The sequence below is a fragment of the Ictalurus furcatus genome, chromosome 7 (genome assembly GCF_023375685.1).
Source record: "Ictalurus furcatus strain D&B chromosome 7, Billie_1.0, whole genome shotgun sequence".
In the NCBI taxonomy this organism is placed as follows: Eukaryota; Metazoa; Chordata; class Actinopteri; order Siluriformes; family Ictaluridae; genus Ictalurus; species Ictalurus furcatus.
Genome location: NC_071261.1, coordinates 8,915,026 through 8,936,687, shown reverse-complemented (window position 1 = coordinate 8,936,687; position 21,662 = coordinate 8,915,026). Strand labels below are relative to the sequence as shown.

Sequence of the window (21,662 nt, the reverse complement as noted above, 5' to 3'; positions counted from 1 at the left end):
TCTCTCTCTCTCTCACCACACACTCTCAGTCTCTCTCTCTCTCTCTCTCTCTCTCTCTCTCTGTCTCTCCACACCCTCTCAGTCTCTCTCTCTCTGTCTCTCCACACACTCTCAGTCTCTCTCTCTCTCTCTCTCTCACACACACACACACACACACACACACACACCTTTATCCTGCTATCTTTATATAGTTACGTAATTATGAATGCTGCACCTCCACCTAAATTTAACCCTAACCTTAATCTCACTAACTCAAATGAAACCCTTTGGTTCTTTTTGTTGTTGTCTATTAAATAAAAGCTGCAGGATGTTTTGTGTCCCCCATTAGGACAAAACTCACAAAAAAACATTCCTATTCCTTGTGGGGATATTTGGTAACTGGTTCGCACCAATTTATAAAACATTAAAACATGTACAGAGAGAGAGACAGAGACAGAAAGAGAGAGAGAGAAAGAGAGCACGCCTTCTGCATCTGAGCAGCAGCCAGTCGTGTGCGCGTGCTCCGTTATTTGACGACACTACTGTTTTTAAGTGTGTCTCGTTTCAGGTTTTCAGAACCCGTGAACTCATATCTCTCTCTCTCTCTCTCTCTCTCTCTCTCTCTCACACACACACACTCTCACACACACACACACACGCTCACACACACAGACAAGCGCGCGCACATCCAGATCCACTTGAGCAGTGTGGAGTTGTGTGAGCAGCGCGTGGCGAAGAGAGGAGAGCGCGAGAGGAGCTCAGATTAACACGGCTCACATTCACGCGCTTCCTCCAGCCCTGTCCTCGCTCGTGATTAAAGACGGCAGAGTAACGAGGAGCGGTGCACATCAGGTCAGATCAGACGCAGATCTTCTCGGTCATGGCGGGGGCGAAGGCGCTCGACCTCCTGCTTGGAGTTGTGTTACTTCTGCACGCTCTTGGAAGTCTGTTCCAAATCACCCGCGGGGAATTAACCACACAGGGTATGTACACACCGGGCAGATGTTTTCTCTCTTTTCTTTTAAACCTGAAGACAGTGCTGAGGTTCATTCCTACTCTTTTTATTTATTCAGATCAGTGACTTTCTCTTTCAGCTTTTTCTCACGGGTTCTGGCAGGCATGCGAATACTCGAATAATCCCAGGAAGCAGATCTACAGTATGAGCTACAGATCTATACAATGCAAAGTGAAAAAACCCCTCGTGCTCAATCAACATCTGCTGTGTTTTGCACGGGCTACGAGTCCAGCTCGATGTAAACATGACATGTTTTTCTTTTGTCCCCCCACCCCCGTGCTGAAATGATGTTGCATGCATGGTGCATGCTGGAAATGTTCTTAGGGTTCAACTTTGATTGCTATTGCATAAAGTCAGTGTCTGCATTCAGATCACAGGGCGTTTTGTAATGGGATTTGCTGGTGGTGCACGGTGCATTTATTTGTGCGCGTGCCTGTCTACGTGTGGGCGCGTGTGTATGTGTGCATGCAGGCAGGGGATGAAATTATTACTGTGTGTGTGTGGTTTTGCCAAATTAGTGTATACACTTTATATACTCACAGTACACACACACACCATAAAGGTTCAATCTAGCACCCTATAGTTTTTGCCCCCTCTATCAGCAGGTGTGACTCTGATTGGGTAGGGCGCATCTTCATCTTTCTCATCTACAACCTGTTCCGAGCTGCCTTGTGTGTGTGTGTGTGTGTGTTCCTCAACTAACACACCAGGTGGCTGATTTCACTGATTTCACTGGAGTCCTTCAACACCGTGGTCCTTCAACACATCGGATGCTGCTGTAATATGGTTCATGTTTTACGACCCAGAGGATCGATTCAAACAAATTTGTTCCGAATGTTTTACGTTGTCATTTAAAGTGCTCTTGGATATATTCGGACATTTCCGAGTAGCATTTAGGGTTGAGCGTAACTACTACTGTGCCACAGACATCCATAAAGCAAGTGGGAAGAGGGAAACAGCTCCAGCATGGCAATTTTCTCTAAAGTGTAAACAGCCAGGTGTGTTCACGCTCACCTGGAGCTACCTGAAACACACGATTTTATAGGGATGCACCGAAATGAAAATTCTTGGCCGAAGCCAAAACCGAATATAATGAAAAACTTGGCCGAAGGCCGAATACCGAACACTTTTTTTTTTCATGTTTTTTTCCATTTATTTTCCCATCTTTTTCACCATTGCATAAATTAAATAGTCAAAATGTGCTTTTTACTATTTTGTCTTGCTTTTCAAAGAAAAAAATCAATTACAAAAACAACAATTTCAAAATATTTATTTAACACTGAACATTTTTTTTTCATTCCAGCAGGTATAGGCTACCAACAACGCACGATATAACTTTAAATAAGTAAATGAGTAAAATAAAAATATTTTGATGTGGTCATCTTTGAGCCCCCCTTGAATAGCCGATATTAGGCCTATAACTGACTGCTGAAAGAATATAACACTCTGTAGCCTACAACTAAAAAGTGCATTGACAAGAGTGCGATAAATGGTTCTATTGGGTTCTATACGGCTGATTATACTGGGGATATACACCGCTCGCATCCCTGTACACCTCGCGGAGTACTATAGTGGATATAGTGGAGTTAGATACGTTGTTAATGTTATGTTCGTTGATAGATTTAGTTAGTTTAAACTATAGATTAGTTCATTTAGTCCCCGCTGGTTTCTCCGCTCCCAGTCCATAGTACTAGTTCATGTTTCTTGTTTTGTTGTGACCCTGTTTTCTGTGACCGCGACTTTGATTCCTGCTTTGCCCCGTTTATGCCTGTTTGCCGATCGCCCGATAACCCTTTGCCTGTCTTGACTACGTTTTCTGGATTACGGTTTGGATTTGTCTGCCTGCCCTTAAATAAATACGTCCTTACCTGCTTCCGTACTCTACTCCCTTACGTCTCGCGACGTGACAGAATACTCCGGAACAGAAACAAAACAAACGCACGTGTTCAGAGTAAACAATGTCACGGTTGTCAACATCCGAAGAGCATGCGCTCGCTGAGAATTCGTGCGCGTAGCTCGTGCACGCGAGTGCCCCCTCGTCTCTCCGAGCGCGCTGCCGGAAGTGGAGGTCGTGACATTCGCGCGTCTCACTCTGGTTGCTAGGCTATTTGGTTGCGTCATCAAACACGCCATTGTTAGGTCAAATTTATACGGCCTTTTCACTTATTAATTTCGGTTGCCGAACATTCGGTGCATCCCTACAATTTTACCTTCATTTCAGTAAATGAAGGTTTTTTTTTCCCCCCACATGTAAATGCAATCAAGCAACACTACAGTTTTTCATGGCTTGCTTTCTTGACCTGCTAAAAAAAACAAATATTGCCTTAGGGATCAAGAACATTAGCTTAAATATCTGTATATGATGTACTTTCCTATGATGGAAGTATTTTCCACCTGACTAGAAAGAAAGCACAGTTAGTTCCATCTGAGAAAAACAGGGCTGATACAGTATGTTATGTCTGTTGTTGTAAACACGTGTACATGCTGGTTGTGCATTCTGTCACAGATTTATTTCAGCCTTGTACTCAGAGCATGCTGCTCGTAGATAGATGGTCAAGGACTGCTATGTGGTCATTGTTTATCCTCTTTACCGCTATACCTAAAATGGTTCATCATGGGTATTTTGGATAGTTAAAAAACTCTGAAAGGTTTCCACAGACGGATAAACCAAACAGTCATTTAGGGTGCTGGTTTTAACATGTGGGGACCCGGTGGCTTAATGGTTAGCAAGTTTGCTTCACACCTCTGGGGTTGGGGGTTCGATTCCCATCTCCGCCCTGTGCGCCTGGAGTTTGCATGGTCTCCCTGTGCTTTCGAGGTTTCCTCTGGGTACACTGGTTTCCTCCCCCAGTCCAACGACATACATTGTATGCTGGTTGGCATCTCTAAATTGTGAATGAGTGTGTGTGTGTGTTCAGTTGTACCCTGCGATGGGTTGGCACTCCATCCAGGGTGTCCCCCACCTTGTGCCATGAGTTCCCTGGGATAGACTCCATGCTCCCTGCAACCCTGTGCAGGATAAGCAGGATGGATGGATGGATGGATGGACTTAACCTGTTAAAGTGTAGAACATACATACATAGATGGTATTATTCAGGGGCATGCTTTTGGAATACTGGCTGTCTATATTCAGTTCTTCAGACGTGTGTATTAAATACAATTTGATCATGTGTGTTTAACAAACACATTTTGGCTGTTACCTAGTTATGTTCTTGTGTGATTGTGTGTAAGTTCTGTTAGATGTACAGGAAATGTGCTTGTTTTTCAGTTAGCATGTCGGTAAAATAGAGCTATAATCAATAACGCAATCAGTGAACATTATGTGAGCGCTGACTAGATGCCGATGCAGTTTAACACTTCATAAGTGAACTAACATTAAATCTGTGTCTGCACTTTCCTTCCTGCATGGCTCATAACTCTTTGGATTGGGTGAATCTGTATGAGGAAGTGGGGCTGAATCAGTAAAAACCCTGCACCTGGTGATAGAAATGCTGTTACATGGATGAAGGGCTCCAGAGGACTATATTACTCTCTTCAGAGTCAGTGTCTAGGATATTTGACTTGGGAGATATTAAAATGTCTCTGGAACTGCACAGAGGAACGACGTAATGTGAACCTTCTATGAGGCTAAACCTCAGATCAGACTAACGCTCAGATAGGCCTTTCTTTAGTATGTCTTATGCTATGATGTGAGATGGGTGATTCCATGAATGGGGTGTCATTTGTGTCTGACTGATTTTATATTTACAATTATATGTCTAAAGTATAGAAAAGATCCTTCCCAACAACCTGTGTAAACCTGTCCACAGCATATTGTGCCTGTACATTGTGCCTCTACATTACGTTAAAATATAATCGTTAAAATACTTCAAATCCCATTTTTTAAAAATTGTCACTCTATGTAACATTTCATGCTTGGAACGTTCTTTCCATGACTCAACCATCATATGTTATGAAAAATGTACATTTTACTTCCGAAACATTCACTCAACCCTGTTACATAAGCATAATCACCCCTATGAAATATGTGGAATATTCAAGTCACATGTTCTACATGCATCATCTGAAGTTCCTGAAGATCATGGAAAGAAGAAAATGAAGCTGTATCATTCTTTTTTTCTTACTGTACTTTCCATGACACTCAGTACGTTTACATGGACAACAATAATCCGATATTAACCCGAGTAATACAATACTCAGATTAAGAAACTAGCATGTAAACGGAGATCATTGATGACCTTAATCCGATTAAAGTCACACTCGAAGTAAACACAAATGGAATTAAGACGTGTGGAGTATTCCTGTTTTAGTCGCATTATCGACGTGTAATACAGACATGTACACACCTTAATCACATTATTAACGTCGTGTGAGAGTTTTCACCACATTTTGCGACAGGACACGTACACACACGGCAGTGCTCAACCGTCAAACGAGAGCACGGCTGCGTCCCAAACCAAGTACTTACCTGATATATAGTAGGTGAAATACATGTATCTCATCTATTTTATAGTAGGTAAGTACGCAGTTTCAAGCAGTCATCTGTTAGCACGTATAGCACGACAAATAATTAACTGCACTTGAAGCTTTCGTAAAATTAAACATGTAACACCCAAAACTGTATACGGTACCATAACGAAGACCAACTGTATGTCGATACGTGAAATTCTGGATGGAACGTCGGACGGCGTGGCGTGGGGACGTAATGACGTGTGACGTTAATCGCTCTATGTTCTATAACATGTAAAACGGGAACATGAAAGGAATATTATAAAAGCAACTCATGTAAACACTTTAATCACAATATTCACTACGTTTACATGGACAGCAGTAATCTAATTATTGACCTTAATCTGAGTAAGATAATAATGTGATTAAGGTGTTTACATGAGCCGCTTTTAGAATACTCCTGTCATGTTCCCGTTTTACATGTTTTAGAACATAATTAGATTAACAGCCCGCGTCATTACGTCACCGCGCCACGCTGTCCGACGTCCCTCCAGAATTTCACGTATCAACATACAGTTCGTCTTCGTTATGGTACCGTATACAGTTTTGGGTGTTTTTATTTATTTATTTTTTTACGAACGCTTTAAGTGCAGTTAATTATTTGTCATGCTATACGTGCTAATAGACAACTGCTTGAAGCGGTGGGTGTGTCCCAAATCGCGTAGTTACCGTCTATATAGTAGCCGAGATACATGTATTTTTCCCCGCTACAGGCCTATAGTAGGAAAGTGTGCGATTTGGGACGCAGCCGAACTCTCTTGTTCGCCGTAAAACGTAAAACTGCCGTGTGTGATCGTGTCCTGTCGCAAAATGCGGTGAAAACTCTCACACGACGTTCATAATGTGATTAAGGTGTTTACATGTCACTACTACATGTCCATAATGCGACTAAAACAGGAGTACTCCACCTGTCTTAATTAGATTATTGCTTACTTCGATTATGACATTAATTAGATTAAGGTAAGTAAAAATTGCTGTTTACATGGTAGTTTCTTAATTAGAGTATGGTCTTAATCGGATTAAGAGTGGATTATTGTTGTCCATGTAAACGCAGCTATTGTCTTATTCAGAATAAGGTCGATAATTCGATTACTGCTGTCCATGTGAACGTAGTCAGTGATACTGACTGATGATACTCACTTTGAATGTACAACCCTGCTGCATACCCTGTTACGCATTTAAAAGCAAAATGCAGTGAAGAAACCTTGTATAAATGAGAGTGTTGCCTGAGATTTTCTAAAACAGATTTTTAAGGTGTTAAATAAATGTTTTCCTAGATGCATGGTTGAAAAGTTTCATTTTTAAGATTTACAATGGGCTGTATGGCAAAGACGTCGTTTAATCACCCAAATATTGTCAGGATAGAAATTAGGTCCATTAGAAAATTGTCACCGTTCCTACCAAATTTATCACTTTGTCACAAATCGGCCAATAAGTCGCCTCTGCGGAAGAAAAGTGGGGTTTTCTCTCGCGTAGACGTTTCTCAGTCCTGTGGGTTTTTCTTAAATGTTAGACATGTTTGGCTAGAATCCATGCCAGTTAATAGGAAATAAAAAGGGACACATTAGTGAGTGTCTTAACAAATGATCGTTTTCAGCTTATAGTTAACTAGCTAGGATCAGTAGCTATTAAGTTTTAGTGAAAGTCATAATATTTACTAGCTAGAGGGGTAAAGACTAACGATTCATCGGGACACAAAACTATGATGATGTGTGACGTGGAAATGTTCGATTCACATCGTGGAAATCGGAATTCTGTTGCACTGTTTGAACACCAGAGGTCCCGATCCGCCATCCCATAGAGTTAAAATATAGGGAGAGCATGCTGGTCACATGATCGAATTCTTTCATGGAGAGTTTGCACTATTACTGGAAATCATCGTAACAATTTAAAGAATAATAACAAGTAGCTTCAAAGCTTTCAGTAGCTAACGGGTACCGTAGATCGCAATTCCACGTCACTGCAATCTACGGTACCTGTTAACGAGGCTGTCGAGGTCAGGCAATTATCTGACGTAGGCGCTGCTACGGAGCTAATTATGCTGCAATCGATCATTTTCCCCGGGTCAGAGACATTGTTTAATCAATCAAATTTCGTAGACCTGTAGTACAATTTGTTCACAATATTAACCTCTGTTCAAAGCCATTTTCGAGTTGTTTCATTTTAAACAGACAAAAATGCATGTTGTATTTCATTGTTTATGATTCAGGAATAAAGACAGGAGTCTTTTCAAAATCCACGTTTTCAAAATATTCTGAGAATCACATTTAATCGGATCATGAAAAAGCGCTCATATAAGTGCAGACCATTTACCATGAAGCCAGTGTCGGTGAATCAAATCGAATCGTATCTGGAACGCATTACACCCCTACTAGCTAGCTGGTTGATTTACAATACCTTTAAAGGCAGAATGGCTGAAGGTCCCATAAATCAGTGCAATGAACAAAATGAAGACGAAGAGGTGTTTAGAAAAAAGGTCCATCCACAGTCCAGTGAAACTGGTTTTGTTTTTAAAAGCTAAGCAGAAACAAGTGGCCTGCAAAACGTTTCTGCCAGACTACTTAGTGCTATAGCACTTCTTGATTGTTTACTGTCACTATAGAATATAGTCATTATTATGACTGCATCGTAGGATGAAATTACCACGCTAATTGTTTGGTGTAAAGATGGACAACGGTGGTGGCCTGACTGATGTTTCTCACGTGTGTATCCGTGCTCATTATACATATGTGTTGCAATCTACTAATTATGGTTCACAGCAGATTGTAAATTAAACCTTAACCTTTATGATGTTTTCATCTTTATTTAGCTGTAGGTAGTGTCTTTAAACACGTTGCTCGCACATGATTAAGTATATGTACTGTAAGAGCACATGGTTTCTCTGATTGCATAAATGTAGGATATATGATTCGATGTTTTGTAAGGTCTGGGATTAGACTCTTTCTCTGGGATTTTCATAAGGAATTATTGATGCTAGTCAAAGGCAACCTAGAATTCGTTCATTTTGTCCCACACAAGATGGCAAGAAGTCATCAGAGGAAGTTTGTTCTTTCAGGTGGTTTTGTTGTCCTTCAATTTGGGTAAGGCAGCGACAGAAGGCAATTTATGAGACAGAAATTTGCATAAGAAATTTCTGCTCTGTCATGTAATAGAATATGACAGAAATATGCACCTGTGGTTCCCCAGCTAGAGAGTCACTGAGTTCTACATTTCATGTGTATGCTGTATTATTGGACATCATATGAACACAGCTGTTCTGTTCAGGTCTGTCTTTTTGTCTGCTGTGCTTTGATGTATGCAAATGTCCCTTTTGAGAGTCTCATTTTTGCATACCCAAATGACAAAGAAGAATTTAATGTATATTACATGCCACTGAGTTAAGTTTGATAGATTATGAAAAGGAACTGCTTACATTGTATGTTGAAATGAATAGCGGGTGTCATGGTGGGGCAAAAGTTAGCATTGCCATCCCAATGTTCCAGAGTCCCTGGTACGATCCTGAGCTCGGGTTACAGTCTTTATGGAGTTTTGTGTGTTTCTTCCCAACTCTCAGTGAGTCAAGTCCATGGACTGGCATCCCATGCAGGGTGTATTCCAGAGTTCCTGGGTATGAGGTTCTGGCAAAGGTACCAGAACCTCCACATCTCTGACCAGGAGCACAGAAGATGAATGAATTAAAAATGAATAGTGAAAGAAATAACCATTTTATCACTCTCCATGTGTCAAAGTGATTTAAATATTCTCTAATAATTTGTAAACCCTTTGCATTTGTAAATCTCTCATATCATTGGGCAGCTTTTGGTTCATCATTTCACTTGTAAGAATCGCTCTTGAATTCTTCAGTATTTCGTTTTACTGTCTTTTGCTGCCTGCTTCAAATCAGGACATTTGATTTCCTGCTTTTGGTCCTTCTCAGACGTTCGCCTCGCACCTCTGGGGTCAGGGGTTCGATTCCCGCCTCCGTCCTGTGTTCGCAAAGTTTGCATGTTCTCCCCATGCTTTGGGGTTTCCTCTGGGTACTCCGGTTTCCTCCCCCAGTCCAAAGACATGCGTTGTAGTTCGATTGGCATCTCTAAATTGTATGTAGGGTGTGTGAATGTGTGTGCGATTGTGCCCCGTGATGGGTTGGCACACCGTCGAGGGTGTCCCCACACCTTGTGCCCCGAGTCCCCCTGGGACAGGCTCCAGGCTTCCCATGACCCTGTGTAGGATAAGTGGTACAGAAAATGGATAGGTTCTTTTCTGACTGTTTTATTTGCTGGTTTTGGATTGTTGACTTGTTGCATGGGGGGCATGGTGGCTTAGTGGTTAGCATGTTTTCCTTGCGCCTCCAGGGTTAGGGGTTCGATTCCCACCTCCACTTCGTGGGGAGCTTGCATGTTCTACGCGTTCTTCGGGGGTGTCCTCTGGGTACTCCGGTTTCCTCCTCCAGACATGCACCGAATGCTGATTGGCATCTCTAAATTGTCCGATTGTGCCCTGAGATGGGTTGGTTCTTTGTCCTGGGTGTCCCCCGCTTTGTGCCTTGAGTTCCCTATGATAGGCTCCAGGCTCCCCACGACCTTGTGTAGGATAAACAGTACAGAAAATGAATGGATGAACTTGTTGCATGATACACCCACATTTCATTTGAAACTTCTCTCTCAGAGAGTAATGAAATGCTGCAAATGAACAAGCCTTTATTTTTCACATATACATTACAGCACAGTGACAGTTTTTTGACATATTCCAGCTTGTTAGGAAGTTGGGGTCAGAGTGCAGGGTCAGCCATGATACAGTGCCACTGAGGTTAAAGAAACTTGTTAAGGGCCCAACAGTGGCAGCTTGGTGGTGCTAGGGCTTGAACCATTGGCCTTCTTATCAGTAAATGTTGAGCCACTGTGCCTGTGTATGAATAATTGTGGTTAAAGTGATTTGTGGAGATGCAGTTGATCTCGATTTCCGTTTTGTCTCACGCTAATAATAATTTCAGCTGGCCTTATTTGATAATTCGCAAACATTTTCATAGATATTCTCTAACCTGGTGTTGTTTGTACATCCTTACAAATGACTGTTATTCATACCTGATGTGTAAACATTGCCAAGAACATAAACTAATGCTGCTACATTGTAGATACTGTAGGTGATCAGTACATTATTGGAAAAGTTGGCTGTGAATGGCAATATGAAGGTGGTTATAAATCCTATACAGTAGATGTCTTTGGAGAATGTGATTTTTTTGCTCCAGTATAGACTCATCAACATGTCCTCATCATTTACAGACTTACCCCACCTCTTTCATTATGGCAGTGTTTTGGACATTTTACTAAGTGCTGCTCCCAGCTGGATTTATGGCGCTCCACTTGATGCTATCAACACCTACCCTCTCATTTATGCTATCTACATTTTTACCTGTGCTCTAGCCTTGACCATCACTCATATCGACAGCCCATGAGTCAGGAGTTTTCTCCTTTAGCCACACTTTGTCTGCGTTATGACGTTTTCTTCTCTTGTTCGTCAGGGTTTCTGTCTCGGTGCGCGTGGCCCAGATAAAGCAGTATTTATAGAGTACTAGCTCGCTGTTACTGCTGTGTAACCCGATCCACTGAAGAGTTTTAATAGGGTCATGATAAAGTTTGCAGAAATAGGACTTGGCCAAGGATTTCCACATGTGGTACATCTTCCCTGTACAGATACAGACTCTTACACATGCGTGCGCACACACACACACACGTCTAGAGATATGTCATACTGTACCTTTGTACCTTGTGTAACAGATAAAGCAAAGGACCTTCCCTGCAAAAATATCCTGGTTTTTCCTTCCTCAGACAAAGGTTATCAGAGTCATACTGGCTGTGCTTGTGTGTGTGTTATAAAGCAAAAGCATGACTTAGTTACGAACCGTGAGACATTTGTTCTTTGGTATGGCATGCACGCACACTTGCCATGGGTCACCCACACTTGAGTGGGTCATTGGGTTGACAGCAGTGGCTGTGATACAAAGTCTGGTTATAGGGGCGAGTTTCCCATTCATCATAATGCCAGCGGTCTCACACATGCACATACATGCACAGACATGCACACTTAAACACTGCAGTAGAAGCAACCACTGGAACTTCCAGTGACCTTCATGTCTCTGAAATCTGATTGTAAACCTGGAGCTTATGCTACAAACTAAGCTTTAGGGAGTGAGAGAGAGCGAGAGAGAGAGAGAGAGAAAGAGTGTAGCAGAAATAAATGGAAGAGAGAAGAGCAAAACAATATTAGGGACGGAAATGAGGAAGGAAGCACACGAGTGTTTTCGGAGAATGCTGTTCCATTCCAAAGGGAACTCATCGTTGCATGAGCTTTACACTGTGGGAAGCGTCCTTCACGTGTGACCGGTATCTGAAGCTTGTGTAACATCATGCCTATTTATAGGCCTGCCGTGATCAGGTGACGTGACAATTAACCATGTTGCGTGATATAAAAACGGCACCTGTGAACCGCACCATCAGCCTTATTATCTTCTGCTAGATTTCATGTCGGTTGTTTGTGTAGCACTTGCAAAAAGACTCTTCATTTCTTCTCTATCGTTTAAAAAAAAAAGAAAGAAAACTCTCTTTACTTTTCTGTCCCTTTAAAAAGAAAGAGAGAAAAGTATGAGTGAGAAAGATTTCAGGAAGTGTGTTACACATTGCTCCTGTTTCATCACAAGGGAGGATGGACACACTTTCTGTGTGAAGTGTCTAGTGTTGGAGCATGCCAGGGCAGCCCTCGAGAGGTCTGACTGTACGCATTGTGAACAATTAGGCAGCTCCGCTCGTGGCTCGTTCTCTTCTCGGCCGAAGGGAGTTGGGTTTCAGAGCCTTGAGGATCTCATATGGATCTGTAAGAGGAGCCGGAGAGGAGCGCTGATCTATCTCTTGCTCTGTTTTTTGGATCCGGATCTCCGGCGGATTTTGGAGTTTGTGTTGCGACTCTTCCTTCCGTCATGGAAAGCCAAAAAAACCCTCTCTGACGCCAAGTAGCCAGAAGTGTGTGCCAAAAACAGAGCTGCTTGAAGTGATTACTAAGGCTGGATGAGCTTTTTTCTCCCCAGTGGAAATAAATCTCCATCACACTGCAGAAAACTCCCCTTTGGTTCCAGAGGTGCATGAAAAAATTTCACGCCTCTGGGGATAACCATACATAAGCCATATTCATAACGAACGGCGTGGCTATATAGCTACGCCGAAGGTGGAGGAGGCGCTTGCGAGTTACCTCTCTCCATCAACGGCAGATAATTTAGGGGGGCCGGCTTTGCCATCCAAGCCATGTAAGGCCATCTCGGTGTTGGTGGGCAAGGCTTATGCGGTAGTGGGTCTTTCTTGTAAGTCACTGCATACAATGGCAGTGTTGCAGCCCGCCTCTCCCTGCGGAGAGCCAGGGGAACCGGGTGGCCACAGTTGCAGCCTGCAAATAGGCCTCAATTGGTGACTTTTTGTCTCATGGTGTGAGAAACTTCAGCTAGACCCAGTAAACTGCGCAATAGCTACAGTCCTGGAGTTCTTATAAGGACGTTTCTCAACAGGGTTGGCTCCTTCTATAATCAGTATTTACATGGCCGTCATTTCGGCCAGCCACGCCCCTATTGATGGAGCCTCTGTGGGGCAGCATCCTCTAACCTCGTGGTTTACGCATGGTGTTAGGCAGCTGAGTCCCATCTGCAGACCATGTATACCTTCCTGGGACCTTTCTGTGGTCCTGGCAGGTCTGTCAGGTGTCTCATTTGAGCCCTTGGAGTCAGCCTCAGAGAAGCTTCAGACTCTAACGGTAGCTCTTCTGCTGGCCCTGACATCTCTCAAGCGAGTGGGAGATCTACAGGCTCTCTCAGTTGCTCCTTACTGCCTTGACTTTGCCCCGGGATTAGCCAAGGCCTTCCTATATCCTAGGCCGGATTATATTCCTAGAGTGCCTATGTCTGCTGCTGGTAGTGTTGCAGGATTTTTGACCTCCTCCGTTCCTCACACCGGAACAAGAGAAAATGCACCTACTGTGTCCAGTAAGGGCTCTCTGTACTTACATCCACCATTATAGCCAGTGGCATGAGTCGGAGCAGCTGCTGGTCTGCTTTGGCGGTGTCAGTAGAGATGATGCTGTGTGAAGCAGCGCATCTCTTATTGGATAGTGGAAGCAATCTCTATAGCTTATGAAGCGTGCGGCCTCGCTACACCTCTGGGCATAAGCACTCATTCCACTAGGTGGGTTGCCTCCTTGAAGTCTTTGCCCAAAGGGGTATGTGTGTGCTGTGCTCGGACCTTTTGAACAGGCCATGCATTCAGTATGACTGAGTGTGTATTAATGTTCCCACAGCGTAAAGCTCACACAACATTGAGTTCTCTTTGAAAGGGAACGTCTGAGTTATGCATGTAACCTTGTTCCCTGAGAATGGAAGGAGATGTTGCATAGCTTGGTGATACTGGGGCATGCCTGTGAATTGCACCTTAATATAGAGATAATAGAGGCTAATGGCGATGTTCACAGGTGGCGTTTTTATATCACATGACGTGCTTAATCACCTGATCACGTCAGGCCTATAAATAGTCATGATGTTACACAAGAATCTCAGGGAACAGGGCTCCATGCATAACCCAGACGTTTTTGTCTTGTTCTCTGTGGGTGGAAGAAGAGAATGCATCAGGCTCTATCTGCTCTTAAATGACTTCCTGGGAGCATTTATGAGTAGAGGAATGAAGAAAGTAATGGGCCTTTTTTTATTGTGTATGGGGGTTGGGGGGGCTTCGCAGCAAATGCGTCATCAAGTCATCTTCAGTCTTTCTGACTGATCAACCACACTCTAAATGGGCTATAATTGTTAAACATCTTACAGGAAAAGTGGATTATTTCTCAACACTGGGACCTTAGCTGACTACACATGGGGTCAAAGCTCAAAGCAGGGTTTCCATAACAACTGGAACAATGCATGGCACCATGAAAGAATGAAGGAAGAGAAAGAGAGAGAGAGAGAGTTACTTCATGAAAGTCGGCGCAGATGCTGTCTCAGAGCTCCTTTGTGAATCACATGCTTCAAATCCTCTTTCTGTCTCCGGCAGTGCTTTTGTTCGATTTCGCTCTTTCTCTCGTTGTCTTTACCTCTCCTTCACAGCAGCGGTTGGAATAATGCAGCCCGGTATGAGGTCTTTGACCAAATACTTGAGTTCATTATGTTTCTGCAGCTGTTAATTACACCGCAATTAAGAGTTTAACGTGTTTATTACTCACATAAAGATATACAATGCATTGTTTTTGTCTGTTCAAGCACACAGAATACAAAAGAACCATTGGCCATAGACATGGTGATAACAGTGTAAGATCAAGATCAATACATGCAGGACTCAACATATTGTGTAACTCAGTGTTTTCATGCCAACACAAGTGTTATTTGCTGGTTAATAATGGCACATTGCCTTATTATCCACTTATAATCTTAAAAACACAAGCTCTACCTGCTGGACCACCTACAAGACACTCAACTCAAGTGGGGTTTTATTGTCATTCCTCTTTAAACATTGAAATGAAATTTCATTTCTTCAGGACTGTGAAGAAATCAAATGTGAGACAAGTGCAAAATAGACAATAAGTACAGTTCTCAGGACAATAAATACACAGGATGGTGCACACTAACTAGACAGGAACACAGAACTGTACTTGATGGACGAAACCAGTGTAAAAAAAATTGTCTGTAAACTGTAGACTATGCAGTTGAGTAGGAAAAAAAGCAGGAGCAGGAGGATTCAGAGTGTGTTCTGGATCTTTCACATCATACAATCAGTAAATGTGAACATACAGTGTATGGACTCGTCACATCACTGGTGTCAGGGAACTATATTCACAAAGAATCTTATTTTACCACCAAGAGTTCAGCTAAGTAGCACTAAAAGTTCTGAATTTTCTATCTGAAAACCTATTCACGAAACCACGGAAAGAACTTCTACTGAGGAATTACTAATAACCGGTGGCAATTCATGAATGAATATTGACAGTGATTGATTGGCTGATGTGATAGTAGTCTGCATGGTCAAGTTCCAGTTTGGTAGGACAGTGGTGCAATGGCTATCATTGTAGGATCCAAGAGTTTCCCCTAGATCAGCCAGTTAGAAGCTACTCTTTAGCCTTAAGATTCTTTGTGTATGTAGCCCCTGGTCTAAGGTTCATTACATGAAAATCTAGAATAAATATTGCATTATTATTGCAGAGCATGGAAAGAAATCCCATAGTTTTACTAAATATATGAGTGGTTCAAACTAGTTCAAACCTTAAGAGTGTCTTAAGAGTGAGGACCAAGGGTGTTGACGGTGTGGGAATGGTGTGTCTGTGGGACTGATGGTACGTGTGTGTGTGTGGGCGTGGGCGTGGGTGCTTTGTCTATCAGAGGAATAGCAGAGGTTAGCACTTGGGGAGTGGAGGGTTTTCAGGCCACTCAAGCATTCTGACTAGAGAACAAAGGACCAGTGGGTGTGTGTGTGTGTGTGTGTGTGTGTGTGTGTGTGTGTGTGTGTGTGTCGCTCTCCTTTCTTCTCTCTTTCCTTGTCTGTCCTTGTCTCAGCTCTGCTTCTGTTTTGTTCTGGAAAAGTTGTTTCACTTGAAGCATTACCAGCATGTTGATCCTCTGGGGCAATCCATAATGAAATTTCATGTTCTTACATCAAGCACACCGTTGCTCCTTGTGGTTTCATTAGACTGTTACATCAGGCAGCTATAAAATCAGTGAATGTACAGTATCTGCATGCTCTCATTGCCATACACTCTGTGAACTCTAATACTCGTTCATCAGTTTTAGAGTATCTGCTTTAATGTAGATTGTATTGTCTTCTTCACGTTTATAGCAGCCCGAGTGCCTCAAAACAGTGAAAGTGGGAAACACACATACTGTACAGTATATACTCGTTTATTTCTAGAGAGGGCAGCAAGGGTAAGTAGATCCTGTAGATAGTGGAGATTTGTGGATTAGGCTCATGTTTCTTGGGACCTCAAGTGATAATACTACCTTATCTGTTCCTGATGTGTTTTGTTCTGGTACATTTCAAAAAGGCTACTGAGATTTCTGCCAAAACTCTGAGGCTGAGACATGCAGCATTATACTAAAGAATATTACATGACAGAAAGTTTCATGTGTTTAAGTTTAGAAGTAATTGACTGGAGAGACATGTTGCGTTGTGCTTTGTCTGTCCGTAAGGCAAATGGTTTTATTTTCCAGTAAACTATCAGGACTACAATACAGTTCTCCTGCATAGACTTGCACACAGTCTTACTGAATGTCAACTGCCTGTGAGTCTTAACAGGACCCTGTGGGCTCTTACCAACCCCGAGCTTAATAATGGAGCTTTGTGTTTCTCTTTCTCTCGCTCGCTCTCTCTTTCTCTCTCTCTCTCTCTCTCTTTCTCTCTCTGGGTATGGGAAAGAAACTTGGTCTAAGGAAAGACAATCCCAAAACAATCTTGCAGTCATGCAGCTAAAGTATAATGTCAACCAGATCAAGCTCCAGATTTTCTCTGTTTGCCTGAAAAGACCAGAAAACTAAGCAACTGTTTTTGTCCCTGGAAATAATCACATAAGCATGAGATTTCTTTTGCTATCATAAATGCCACTTTGCCTAAATTAGCCTGTGTTTTAATGTCATTTTAATCCAAATGCCTTTTTAAGCTTTTTTTTATTTATTGAGTTTTTTTTTTTGGATGAGAGTATATGTTTTTTTTCTTGAAACCCTTCCAAACACCTTGTGGTGATGTAGGTGACTTCGGATTGTAGTTTTGGAGATTTTCTGACCCCAAGACGCAACTAACTTCTGCAGTTCTCCAGCTGTGATCATTGGAGATATTTTGTCCACTCGAACTGTTCTCTTCACAGTGCGTTGAGACGATATAGACACACGTCCAATTCCAGTTGACTGGAACTTCGTAATTATTGCCCTGATGGTGGAAATGGGCATTTTCAATGCTTGTACTATTTTCTTATAGCCACTTCCCATTTTGTGAAGCTCAACAACCTTTTTCCGCACATCACAGCTATATTCCTTGGTCTTACCCATTGTTATGAATGACTAAAGGAATTTGGCCGATGTGTTACCTCATATTTATACCCCTGTGAAACAGGAAGTCATGGTTGAACAATTTCCTGTTCCTAGTCACCCAGGTGTACTAAAAAATGTCAAATATCAATGGGAATATATTTTTCCCATATATTCATGGGGTGCTAATAAGTGTTGCACACCTATATTTAACAAAAATTATTTTTGATAAACCTGTGTTTTTGTTTGCAATTGTTTAATAACAAAAGATCCAAAGGTTAAACAATAAAACCATTTTTCAGTCTTCTTTGCTCATATTTACCAAGGGTACCAATATTAGTGGAGGGCACTGTATGTGATAATGTACAATCAAAGATCGTAAAACCTTTTACTGGCCTAAATATGCATGTTAGTACACTCTTGCAACTTTTACACCAAAAGGTTTTGGTCAAAGAGCTTATGTTTTAGAAATTATTTCCAGGCCAATATGAAACTGCAGTTTATATAATGCCTATTTTGGCCAAAATTATGAGTGACTTGCCAAATCATTACTTTGTGTATTTATGTATTTGACGGACAAACAGCACATAACGGGTAACGTTACAAGCTTGTACATGATTAAGCTGTTATGTTTCCTGTTTCTTCACCTTTGAAAGCTCTGTACGGTATGTTCTTTCCCATGTCCTCTCTAGGCATGTTGATGATACCTATCTACTATCAGTATACAAATAAATGATAAAAGACCACAGGGTGATTTTACCATGACACTGTTATTGCAACAAAAACAAACAGAGGATGAACTAAGGAAATGAATTTTTTTTTAGTTTGTTGAAACGTATTTAATTATAGTACTCGAAATTATTAGCGAAATTAGTGAAAATATGAGATAATGTGGTGATTGGTATTGATACGCATGAATGGTTGTAGAGTGTTACATCAGGCTGGCTCATCAGTAAATCTCCTAACATTTTCCAGTATTGATAATGTCCTCGTCTTAAAATATACCATGAGTGCTTTAAACACACCAGGAAATATTTGTCATATCAACATGCTGATGAAGCCTTTGTGAGAACAAGCTGAATAGATTTGTACGTACATTTTATCTTATACATTTATCAATTTGCGCTCAAGATCCTGGCCTAGCAAAAATCTAAAACGATGTTTAAAGTTTTCAAACCCTCTCCCATTTCAGACTGTTGTTATGAGGACTGCTTGAGTCACTCAATTATTTAGTCCATTTTTTAAAATGTGTTCTATTGGGCTTAGGAGGGTTGCAGAGCTCTGATTGTTTTCATTAGCCCCGGTTAGAAACAGAATGAACTCAGAAAGTGTTCAGAACACCTCACTTTTTTTCTTGAGTTTGTTTTTAAATTCTCGCACCTTAAATGCCTCACACCTGTCAAGGCATGCCAGAGGAAAACACCACGAAATCCAAGGAATTGTTTACACAACTTACACACAATTGTCAGAGGCACAGATTTGCGGAAACAAATTTTTTTTAAAAAAATGACTTCGATCTGAAAGATCCTGAAGAACACTGGGGGACTTAAATAGCAATTTGGAACCACTGAGACTCTAATTAAGGCTGGCCACCTGGCCAAACTGAGCAAACAGAGCTTTAGACAAGGAGGTGATAAAGAACCAACAAATAACTCTGACAGCGTTAATAAGGACAACCGTCTCTGCAGCACTCCATCAATGAGGTGTTTAAAGGTGAGTAGCCAGACAGAAGAAACTCCTCAGTAAAAGGCACACAGTGACTCAACACCTAGCCGAGCCCATCCCTACACTGAAGCATGGTGGTGGCAGCATCATGCTATGGGGAGATATTCAGCAGGAGAGAATCAAAGCAAAGATGAATAGATCGAAATACAGAGACATCTATGTGGAAAACCTGCTCGAGAGCACTCCGGACCTCAGATTGGAGGGGACAGGTTCATCTTCCAGACCTGAAGGATGCAACCAACCAAAACAACACAGGAGAAACTTTGCAACAAATCTGTATATCCTTGAGTGGCCCAGTCCGAGCCTCGACTCAAACTTGACTAAACATTTCTGGAAAAAACCTGGGAACATTGGAATGGTAGGACATCCCAAAGCCAAGTGTGCCAAGCTTGTGGCATTATAGCCAAGAACATTTAAGACTGTAATCACCGCCAAGGGCCTTCAACAAAATACTGAGTAAAGGAACGGAACACTTGAGTAAATATGATATGTTCGTGTGAAATAACACAATATAATCAATTATTAAATATTGACTTAAATTTCCTCATGTTAACATTAATGGATTCGTATACATTAACGTGCATTATGTTGCTTTCTCACAGTATTTAACAGCAAAGTGCGCTTCTCTCCTGTGCATCAGTGGGTTGTTTCTATTCCAATTTAATCACTAAAACCTAACAGACTATAATGAACAGGCATTTGTGCAATGTATCCCGAGTGACACTAATGAGATGGGTAAAGAATTAAGTCTGTCAGGCCAATTATGAATAAATCATGCATGTCATTACCCAGCAGGCCTTTGTTGCCCTGCATTTTTGACGAAAAGGTCAGAGTTCATACTAGAGTATAGTGTAGAATATTATAGAAGTGGAACTAGGTAGAACAAGTGTTGCCAACTCTCAAAATCAGCTATATGAGCCATCATAGTTGTGATTGTGTGTGTCTGCGTTCAACATTGTACTTGTCTTTGCGTAATATGAAATAATCAGCGAGCATAAGATTTCTGCCTCATGTTTGACTCCTTTCCTAATCGCATGCTTTATAATCCAGAATAGAATTGCTTTCATTTTCATAAGCATCATCCCAAGCATGAGCCCGTGGCTTCCTTGTTCTAACGTTCTGGCGTTATCTCACTTTTGGCTTTCTTTTGTTTTTATGCCTGTTAGGTGGGCTGGTTTTTTTGTTTTTGTTTTTTTTAATAGCAGTTCATAATCATTTCATTATTTTGTATTTTGTTTTCACATAATCTGCCAAAACTGTGTTCCTGATTTTAATGACATTTGCTCCTTTCCTGCCAAGCCTTTGACACTGTAGAAATGCGAATAATTAGGCAAAATACAAGCTCATCACATGCGTACATTATCCATTATTGTCAAATCCATTCAGATTGATTTGGCTTGGGGATTCCAATATTCAGACATCAGACCTCATTTTGGTGTTAGCTAAAAATGAAAATACTTAACTATAACATGACTATATTCTGTCATGAGGGTAAAATTCTCAGCACCCATTACTTAATTTGTACCAGATCATATGGAAACAGCGTTCTGCACCTCTCATATTTGAAGTGCCTGAATGGAACACTATTGTATTACATGAAGTGCTTGGAGCACCGTTGTGTCTCTATTTTCTAGGACCTTTTCCCTCACTGTCCACTTGCTGGATCACCTCTTGCCTTGGTGTTCTGGTTGCATGTTTTATAACTTTAGCACTATATCACCTCGGACCTAAAAATGTAGCTATGCTGATCTTGTCAGTGCAGTGTTAGATTAGCAGGACAAAAACTTAGAGTTTAGTGACATTATGGAAGTCATGGCTACTATTGTGCATTGTTAAGCTACTTTTCCTTTCTGCCGACTATTTGATATATTACACAAAACAAGTTCCATATTCGGGTCAATTTGGGTCAAATGAAACCCTTCTACAAGTGAGATTTTTATTCATAACACTGTAAAATACTGAATTTGTTGGGATATTTGAATATTGAGGACATTTGAATGACAAATCCAACGCACATCCATGTCATTGACCGTTTGTGTTTAGTAAATACAGTTATACATAACTGCAGGAGTATTTAAATCTAAACAGATATGCTTTTGTGAAGCCAATAAAGCAGATAATCTAGTTTTATGATCTAGATATAAATAAGTAATCCACTGAGGAGGAGCTTTGAGCTTTGGGCTTTTAATCTTTAAACCCTCACAGCACACTCATCCAGTCTCAGGTCTATAAGAGAGTGTGCATTGATTACGTGTCGAAATGACAGTATTAGCACACAGGGATTTGCTCTATCGATTCAGACTCTGCACATCTCTAAAATCTTTGTCTGAGGGAGTTTAGACGTGCATTTGCATCGCGCATCTACGGATATTTCGTATATGACGGAGGAGTACAGATGGGTTTGGACAGCATGGGATGAATATGTTT

At 41.5% G+C, this 21,662-nt stretch overlaps 1 protein-coding gene across 1 annotated transcript in view; it reads left to right on the top strand.

Annotated features, from left to right (window-relative positions):
* The first annotated feature begins 539 nt into the window (after nucleotides 1–539).
* The window catches only part of plxdc2b (plexin domain containing 2b), a 106,977-nt gene continuing 85,854 nt past the window's right edge, over nucleotides 540–21,662 (top strand). Inside the window, exon 1 of the mRNA XM_053628242.1 lies at nucleotides 540–962. Coding sequence (XP_053484217.1) covers nucleotides 860–962 — 103 coding nt within the window. The 5' untranslated portion in view covers nucleotides 540–859. The remainder of the gene's footprint in view (nucleotides 963–21,662) is intronic.